We start from the raw sequence: 10,309 nt of genomic DNA on the forward strand, positions 1-10,309 counted from the left end.
TAGTGTGTGATCTTCTGTTATTGATTGATGCACTGAAGGAGGATACATTAAATAATAGTTTCAAGAGATATTAGAGCAACATTATCATCTTTCAAGATAATTAGAGCAACATTAAATAATAGTTTCAGGAGATATTAGAGCAACATTATCATCTTTCATGATGCCCCTTCATGCTGCAACTTTGGGACGATTTTTCACATGCCAAGAGAGTTGAACTCTAAAATTTAAAAAAAAATTGAGAGTGAGTCTATGGTTAGAGTGGAAAAAACGTAACGTGCCGTTATGTTATTAACACGTCGTGACTTTGGTCTCGTGCTGTGCTCATGACCAAGTGAATAGTGACACGTGTTGTGCCGCGATCAAAATGTTGAGCGGTGGTCATGGGCGGATTCAAGGTTTTGATCAGAGATAGGCACAAAATATTAACAAGAGTGCAATTTTTTCTCTTGATAAATCAGAACAAAGTAGTATATAGGAATCTAAAAAAGTCACGGCATAACACGGTTTCGTCAGGGCACATGTATCGGTTACGTGCTATGACTCATGTATCCTGTGTCATGACCACTTTTGAAAATTTGACACGAGAAAGCACATCACGTAAAAAATTTAGTCACAACACAACACGTGTAGTCACGTATAATTAGATCTTAATCGAATGGTGAATCTTGAATAAACTAGCCAAAATTATGAAAAAAAAATAGCTAAACATGACCAAACCTGATAGGTCACGTTTGGACATGTCACGTCATGGCGTGATTAACATGCTCTGACCATTCACGCGCCACGACCATTCTTCCAAATTTAGTCACAGTACGACACGACATGTGATCCAATTCACGGTAAATATTTATATACTTAGTAGTTGATCTATTTTTTCTCCTAACAAATTAACGATTCTTCTAAGTGGAGTAGCGTATGAGACTGTCTTTTTTTCCTTCCTTTCTTTCTTTTATGCGAATTAGTTTGTAATAACTTTTTTTTCGTGCAATTTTTTTTCTACAAAATCGTAAACTAAATTCATGGGTAGGCACTGGATATATTTAGGGGTAGGCACAAGTATAAAATACCACTGCATCTAATTTTTTTTTCGAATCCAGGTGCCTACCCCTGGATCCATTTGGATCCGCCAGTGGGGGTGGTCATGACACGCGAGTTACTCTATGACTCGCGTGCCGTGACTATTCGCGGATCATGTCCAAATGTAATTAGTTACGCTTCTCACGTTCAACTATTTTTTTCATAATTTAACTTAGTTTATTCAATTTTATTTTTTTAGAATTATTTTACTATTTTTTAAGATAGGTAGAAAATCACTGTTTTTTATGGTCTAGAATTTTTAGATCAAGTGATTTTCTACCATCTTAAAAAATAATAAAAAGATGCAGAAAATATAAAATTTGATCTGCAAATACATATTCATATGAGAATCATATTAAATGGTCGGATTGACCATTAAAATTTTGAAAATAAAAATATTAATTTTTATTATGGACCAATCCGTGCTATGCATAGTACATAGACTCACTAGAAAAACATGAAAGTATGGCCCAACTTCTCATTAATTTGCATTGAGAAAATTTATCGTACTTGCGATTCTTGAATATTCAGGTCATCAGGTGAACGCAAATCTCCTTTTATCTCCATAACAAATAAGCTATTTGTTATAATGGAAAAATATGTACCATAAACAATTAAACTCTTCAGAAGTCTGAGAACTGAGATCATCTCTATTTGACGACGTTTCCATAACGAATCTAGTAAGCAATAATTTGTGAAACCAAACCAAAGCTTCTTATTGAAGTTTACACTTAAGGAATCAGGCCCACTATTTAACTTTACACTAAATCATATGAGGTTATCAGCAAAGTTGCAAATGCCAAGTCAATGAACCACCAAACCAATTGCTACAAAAATGAAAAGCAAATATTATTATGCCCCAGTGATTTTGACAGCATATGGATATCATTATTTCCAAAAATAAATGCAATTATAATGGCAAAAAACTAAATTAAAGAGTCAACAGAATGATCATGAAGAAAACTTGTATCATAAAATTCAGGAAATCAAAGAAGACACTTCTATAGAAATCAAACCTAATTAAAGAGTCAACAGAGTGATCATAAAGAAAACTTGTATCACAAAATTCAGGAAATCAGAAAAGACACTTCTATAGAAATCCCGCACAAAAAAATTACGACAGGTTACATATCATCTTAAAGATCCTCAAAAGATAAACAAAATGTATATCAGGGTGCCTATGAAAATTACATGCCATGTACCAGCAACAACTATGACATATGAACTGACCCGTATTAGCACTAATCAGTGTGACTTTTTTCCAGAATTTTTTTGAGATCTGTACCAGAATCAAAGTAAATAACTCTGTTTGCATGCATAGTTATGGCACATTTGCAAGTACCTGGCAGCAGATGACAAACTCACCGAACACATCATAAAATCATACCAATATTTAAAAAAAAAATGTGTTCTCCGTTGAAGCCCGATAAGAATGTAGAGTAGGGCTAAAATGCCCCCCAAAAGGTTATTTTTAGGTACCATAGTCAGAAAAGGTAACCACTTTCATGCATGTATACAGAGCTAAATGTGGAAATTATGTAAGAATCAGTTTCACTATAAAAGCTTGACAGTAACCATTATGCATTTTAGTTGATCAGAAATAATAATCTCTTGATCAACTTCGTCAAAATTACACATACCCACAAAAATATGAGCTTCTCATCAGCTATCACAATTTCACAACATAGGAGACTTGAGACATGCTTTGTTGCACTCGTAATACACAACTAATTAACTCATAAGATATAGTAAAGAATGATATATGGACATTGGATAGAGAAGACAAGCAGATTAATGTTTTGCTAAACTGTTTCAAAATTGGAACAAGAACATCTAAAATTGGAACTTGATGAATTTTCTATATACGCTTGAACCTCTTATAGTAATGCAGTCAATATTGGCCCTCTGTTTGAGAGACTTTTGGTCTTAAATTTAATTTGATTTCTCTACCATTCAATCTGTATTTGTGGCTATCTGGAGCAACTCTTGTTCCCTCTGATATATGGCCTTCCAGCGCTCCACCTCCTCTCTATAAAATAAGAGCATGTTAGAATTTTGAAGTACAAGAAGATTTATAAAGTGGATAAGAACGTATGCCTAGGAAGGAAAAAGTTCAAAATTGAAATCAACTGGTATGCAATCCATAGCAGAACCTAAAGACCAAAATTGTTCCACCAAGCTACTGTATGTAATAGGATGCTAGTAGACTAGCGGTACACCATTAGGGTTTCATGTCCATTTCACAGCAAACTCAAGTGGGGGAGAAAACTATCATAAAGAAAAATTAAACATCTACTTGAAAAAATAATTATAAAGAAAAATTAAACATGGAACAGTTAACTGAGATCTACCAAAAATATGTTTACAAAAACAGCAAGTTACTAACCGTAGGCATTGGCCAATATAATCATAATAGAGAAGGCCGATGAGGCGGCGCTTGCCATCCCTCCCCCGACTCTTCCCACGCTTCACCACAGGAAGTTGCTTTATCCCTTTTGCCTCCATTAGCTCTTTTGCGGTAGTCAAATCGGTGTCTTGAAAACATGTTAATAATCCACGCTCACTTCCTCGGTATTGAAATCCTCTAGTAAGACACGATGAAATCAAAGAATTCCCCTGCATGTATGATTAATTGGATATATGTAAAATGCTATATGTAAAGAAAGACCAGTGCCGCCTCAGCAACATGAGTGGTTTCTCTCATTTTTTTACTGCAGTAACATGTCAAATAACATCCAACAATAAGCAAATTATCACAGAAAAGACAATTACATCTGGTGTGGTGGGTTGCTCTCCCCCATTAACGGAAGCCTCTGTAGGTGAGAAAAACCCATGTCGACGGATATCTCCAAATGTAACAATTCCTTCGAGATAATCTTCACCATCCACAACAAGAACACAGCTCTGATGTCTATCTTGCATTAATTTCACTGCCTCCTTTACAGAAATATTTGGTTTGACTTTTACATATATCTTAGACATTGCCTGGGACACCTGATAAAATGGAAGAGAAACAAAAAATCCTTTTAGAATGTAAGCATACAACTTGTTATTTAAGTATTAAGAAGCTAATTTTCTGACCTTAAGGTCATCCAATAGCAGTTCTTCATCATTAGCCTCACAATGTAGAATGTCAGATTGTGCAATGGCAAGTTCTAGATCGTCTTGACCGTTAACCTTTACTAATGCTCCGTCTTTATCTTCAAGAGATATAAGAGAATAACCATGCCTGGAGGACCCTGTCTCGAATAATTTCCCACCCTTGTGCCGATTCGTCACAGATGGGACCCATATTGCTAAACCAACTGCTCCCTATTACCACAAGTGCACAGAATAAAAAGCAAGCAAGAATAATAATATATTGATTAACTTTCAAGTTGGACATATATGATGCATTGTTACCATCAGGGGCAGTAAAATACGGTAATCCTTGGTGAGCTCGAAGAGAAGCAATACTGAGGTTAAAGGAACTGAACAAACAGAAGCCAAAGTTGCTGCCATTCCCACCTGTATGTTTTGGTTAATAGCTATGGTAAATTTTTTACAATATTAATGATTATAAGGGCATAAATTAAATTTAGAATATCCAGCAGGCTTTTATATAAGGATATGCTATATACTGACAAAAAAGGTTGCAAACTTATATGGTAAACGTGATAACTGGCTCAACACTCATTGAAATCCAAAAAGAAAATAATAATAATAATAATTTGAGGTTTGTACTCCATGATTTAGATAGGTGGTGCATCAAATTTAATTCAATTTGAAAATGAATTGATCATCAATCAAGTGACTTGAAAAATCAACAGTTCAGTTTTGTCAGCATTTGATTTGGTGCTCAAATGATTCTGACGTTGGACCCAATTTAATACACAATCAATCTAGATTATATAGACACATTTATAACCTAGGCTCCATGGGTAAATTAAAAAAGTTGCTAGAATAGCATAGTTAGAAGAGTACGGAAGAAGCATGGCAGTGGGAAAAGTGATGGAAGAGAGCTAGTGCGTTTGATAACCAAAAATGAAATAGCACTGAGAAAAATAAATTGATGATATTCCAGCACTATTCTAGGGCTATTCTGAGTAGTAAAATGATCATATTCTAGCGCTATTCCATCCTTTCCTTAGAATAGCAAAATGATGATATTCTAGTGCTATACTGAGTAGTAACTTTGTGTTTGGTAACAAGATTTGTATGGAATTGCATTGTTATTCGGTTAGTGATAAAATAGAGGGTTGCCAAATGACCCCTCAGTCATTACGGTTCTCAAATAAATTTGGTTGTCAATAATTGGAAGGGTATTGGCAACATATTTTTTTTGACAATCTCAACAGCTGACAAAGTTGTCAAAATAAAAAAGAGAGTAAAATTGTAGATATGTTTTCCATAGTCTAGATAGGCTGTGTATAAAATTTGATGCAATTTGGGAATCGTCTAGCAATTGCCCAAGTGCGGCTCAAACTGAACCATAAATTTTTCAAGTCGATGGATCATGAACAAATTACAAAGTGCACCAGATAAACAATCTATATAAACTATAAAGAAGATATCTGTTATTTTACTTTTTGATTCTCATAACCGCTTGATTAGTTGTGGCAGTTGTCAATATAACCTATCCAATCAATGATATCACTACCCTTTATGTAATTTTGTAAGATATATCAGTCAAGAACAGGCACAATATACTGTTTCAGCCATTTTCTCCTCATGTTATATTCCCAAGCATTATACCATTTCATAAGTTAGCAAGTATATACATCATGATTTAGTTAAATGCAACTATACATGAGGGCAATATGGTGATTTTCCTCTTAATAGTGATAAAAAACTAAATAAGAATGGATCAAGCAACATATTCTTGGATGCATTCTAGAGACTTCTAATTTTCTACCAACTTACGAGTGCATAAGCTTGTGGCTGTGCAACAGCACTGTTACCAGGTATAGCCGTGTTAATAATGTGTGCAGCAGAGCCACCAAAAACTGCCCCAATAGCAGCTCCAATCATTAAACTGGGGGCATAAAGACCACCAACAAGACCTGAACCCTTGCAAAGTGCAGTTGCAACAACTTTGGCTGCTGCAAGTTGAGCTACGAGCCAGATTCCAGGAGCAGAAGCACCTTTTCCAGTATGTAAAATTTCTTCTACATTGGTGAAACCCCAGTATAGTACGCCTGGATACTTTAAGGCTATTAAACCAGCACCTAGACCACCGAGAGCTGGGCAAACCACAGCTGGTAGATTGAATTTTTTCTTTATGTGGTCAAAGAACTTTGTGAACCAGATAACTAGCCGGGTAAAAACCACACTTACAGCCCCACATAACATGCCTAGGATGAGATAAAGGGGTAACTCTGCAAGGCAAAAAGAGGGATATCATGATAAATTGAAAATAAACTCAGGATAAAAGTGGAGAAATAAAATAAAAGAACAAAAATACAGCATCAAGCCATCAACCATTGTTATTTTTGACAACAAAAAATGTTTGGTGCATCATTTCTTTCTTTCTATTTTTGTTGAAAAATTCCAAAATTAATATATTTAACTTATCATGGCTTGTTTAGTATCAACAATCGGATGCTTTATGAGAAAAGGGTTATACATATAACTGCCTCAACCACTCAGAGGGTATGGGTTGCCTTATCAGATACTGGAATCTTACTATCATAAGCAGTAAAGGTGCACAAAAGTTCATTCTATGACACTTGTCTTCTACCATTAATTGCTCATTTTTTCCCCTTCTTTTTCATTCTTTCCTAATATGTAATTTGTTTAATTCAAGTTTAGCTTCTTTGTTTTCCCTTCATTATTTATCAGGAAAACTGCAAACCACTACGAAATTATACTTTAGTGGTACCCACAAAAATGACCAGCAATCCGCGTCTGTTCCAACTCTTTAATGCCCCCCCCCCCCTCCCTCCCCTATTTAGAATTCTATATTCAAATGGTAATTGCTACGTTAACATAAAGAAGTGTTTCAGAACGAGAACGAGATAAATACCGGCAGCAGATTTGAGTTCATACGTTGGGACAATAAATGCCGGCTTCTCTCCTAGTAGTACATTTGACACAGTAGATGAAATAACAGATGCCAAAATAATCATAGCAGTTGTAAATGGAGGTGAATTCTCTGCTTGAAGTGGCCTCAACACCGTCTCTATTGCAAAGAAGCATCCAGCAACAGCCGCATTAAAACCTAAGACAAAAGTAGATAAACTGAACAAATTAGTAAAGTGAAATTTGGAAGAAGACCTCCCTGCATCACAAAAATGTTTCAGAAAATGGTCTCATGATCATTAAGGAATTTAAATGTCATCATTTTAAGTTGGTTTATGACAATTTATATAATAACTCATGAACAAGCCAGATGATAAAAGGGTAACTCAGTCTTTTCTGATCACATTGATAAAGTGGAAGACTCGACTAACAGTAATGACTTGTAGACATTTAAAAGGACGAACTCTCTTGTAAATAATGAAAAGAAAGGGTCTTTTTTGTTATTTTATAGACAATCTAGGGACTCAATTTCAAAAGGCTCGAATAATGAATAGCATTGCATCAACTTCTAGGTAACAAAAGTACCTGAAGCAATTCCAGCAGCTGCACCAGCCGCAAGCAGAGCAATCCTTCTCTCTCTGTTATTCTCCATCATTTCAGAGCAACCATTTGCACAGGATTTGCCAATATCAACACTGGGCCCCTCTGGCCCAAGAGAACAGCCAGTTCCTAGAGTAACTGCTGCCTGAACTGCTTTAATTGTAGGAATTACTGCTGCGAGAATATCAAGGGTTTTTCTTTGCGAGTTCCTTATCTGTCTTATTTGCTCAAAAATCTCGAGGAGGCCATGCATCATGCCAACTATAACCCCACCTGTCACAGGGACGAGTAAAATACGGTGCCAGGTGTCAACGAGTCGTTGGAGACGGAGCCATGCTGCCCCTTCGTTTGGCGTACCAGCCCAAGCCCATTCATGTATGACATGTACCTAGCAGAAGAACAAACAACGGCTTTGGTCTATCATGGAAAGTCATGAATCACAAAATGGCATTTTTTGCACAGTGATAGATCGTTGAAAAGAAATAGTCAAAAGAATTACTATTAATTTGCAATATATCAAACAACTTCTAAGAAAATTTCATCAATAATTTCTTCAATCCCACAATCTGTTTCCTAGGATAGTTTTTGATATTTCAGACCGACATAGAAGCCACTTATTTACTATAATAAAAAACATAATCTTCTGGTACAAGTTGAAAATTAACATGTGAACTCTTTAGAAACTTTTGGCCATAACAAAGAAAAAAGAGGTGCTTTAACTTTGCCTATTGCAATTATTACTAATTTGCATAATCACCTGATAAATGCACCAAAGGAATGTGGGAAACTGAACACACTGATACAATTAAAGTTGCGTAATTTTCAATTTGATGTGACCTTAGTTCAGTGGTGTATATTCATTTAGGGTATCCTACACCTCATAAAAGTTTTCTGGTAAATGGAGAGGAAACAAAATCAGTATAATAGAAAGACAAAACAAGACTTGGTAATTTACAATTTTCAAGAGGGACAAAACCACTTCAAAGCCCAGAGAAAACCAAAGTAGAAGGATCAAATAACAATAGCATTTTATCATTACTAAAATTCAGCGATTAATTAATTAGTTCCTTCGTGCAACACTCGGTCAACGCGAGTCTGTAAACCAATACCACAAAGTTTTACTTTAGACAAAAATAGAAGCAACAGATCCAGAGAGGACATTAATGTTAAAAAGGCAGAGGAATGAAAATCTAACCCCACGATTAAAGGCAGCGACGCATACACCAGTAGCAAGGCCAAGCAAGCATCCTATGAGCAGCAGGGCCCACTCAGGAGGCGCCCCATCAGCCAGCTCATCCCTCACCACGCTACGTGGCGACTCCGCAGTGACATTAGGTTCTAATCGGGAAGACTCCACATGGAGGCTTCGGCGCGTCAATCCTCCTGACGATAGTCTCAGTACCGTACGTGGAGTGCCCGCATTGGCCTCGGCAACCGGCTCAGGTGATGTTAGTCTATCCACGTGAAGCCGTGAAAGGAGCCCACGGGGCGTGCCCAAATTAGTGGAATTCGCCACCTGCGGCAGTGAAGTGGATGGAGAAGGGGGGAGCGAGGACGAGGATGATAATGGATCGGATCTGAGGAGGGATCTTCGTTCGTCTTCTTCAGGAAGCAGATCCGAACCCGACATGAGGTGGGAGGTGGGAGAGAGTCTAGGATTCTTCTCGCATTCTGTGTTAGAAGAATTTGACTTCAGATTACTGCTACTTGTTAGAAAGTCGTCACTTGTGATCTTTCTGTTGCACACGGATATCGCCGCGAACATGGGCGCTGACTAACTGAAATTTTAAATTGACCAACTTAAACCGGCGAAGGTTCCCCTATCTGCTGGAGTGCGCATCCTCTGAGATATCTCAACTTTTGCGTGACAGACGTGACCGGTGCCTATTCGGTGATAGCGCGGGGGCCTGTATTATTTGTGCTTTGAGATTCGTGCAGAACGTATTTAAACGGATGAGATTTTCCATAAAGTCACGCAAAGTTTGAGATATCTCAGAGGATACGAATTCCATCTGCTGCCGTATGGTTTGCAACTTCGCACTGCGGTACTGGCACCCCGTCCGAGTCAAATTAATTCCAAGTATGCAACGCATCACATCACCGTGTCGTGATTATTTAAGAGGTTTTTGGATGATCATATGAAGAACAGAAGAAAGATCCAAAATCTAACGGTAAGTTGTATTATAATCACAACCATGATAGCTTAATACGAGTGTTCGCATCCGTACATGTTATATGTGAGCTCCCCATAAAATTAATTATCAGAATTATATCTTAGTTTGTTTACACAAAATAAATTTATCTGATTTGAACCGTCAGTATCATCCGTGTAACACAAGTACATAATAACATATTTGCTATCATTATTATATAATTAAATTGTTAGGTTGGACGAGACAGAAGAACTATGATGGAATTGTATTGAAAATTTGAAATAGATGTCGAACGGTAATAAAAAATTAAATTTAGTAGAATTATAGAATGAGTAAGGCTACGGTGCTATGGGTTGCATAGAGGGCTACGGTGTTATGGCTTAATATTTGAGTTTTCAAAATCCTAACGCTCAATCCGAATCATTCATTTTGTTCTCCATATTAATATGTGTTTGGAGACCAAATTTTACATGAGTAAA

At 36.7% G+C, this 10,309-nt stretch overlaps 1 protein-coding gene across 1 annotated transcript; it reads right to left on the reverse strand.

Moving 5' to 3' along the window:
• Positions 1-2,564: 2,564 nt before the first annotated feature.
• On the reverse strand, positions 2,565-9,484 carry LOC144557948 (chloride channel protein CLC-f-like). Its single transcript, XM_078306620.1, has 9 exons — positions 8,873-9,484; positions 7,663-8,065; positions 7,082-7,276; positions 5,980-6,434; positions 4,480-4,584; positions 4,159-4,389; positions 3,850-4,071; positions 3,464-3,693; positions 2,565-3,106 (listed from the first exon to the last, which is right to left on the reverse strand). The coding sequence occupies exons 1-9, from the start codon at positions 9,440-9,442 to the stop codon at positions 3,031-3,033; spliced, it is 2,487 nt and encodes an 828-aa protein (XP_078162746.1). The 5' UTR covers positions 9,443-9,484; the 3' UTR covers positions 2,565-3,030.
• Positions 9,485-10,309: the final 825 nt, after the last annotated feature.

This window comes from Carex rostrata, chromosome 8 (assembly GCF_964058835.1).
Source record: "Carex rostrata chromosome 8, lpCarRost1.2, whole genome shotgun sequence".
In the NCBI taxonomy this organism is placed as follows: domain Eukaryota; kingdom Viridiplantae; phylum Streptophyta; class Magnoliopsida; order Poales; family Cyperaceae; genus Carex; species Carex rostrata.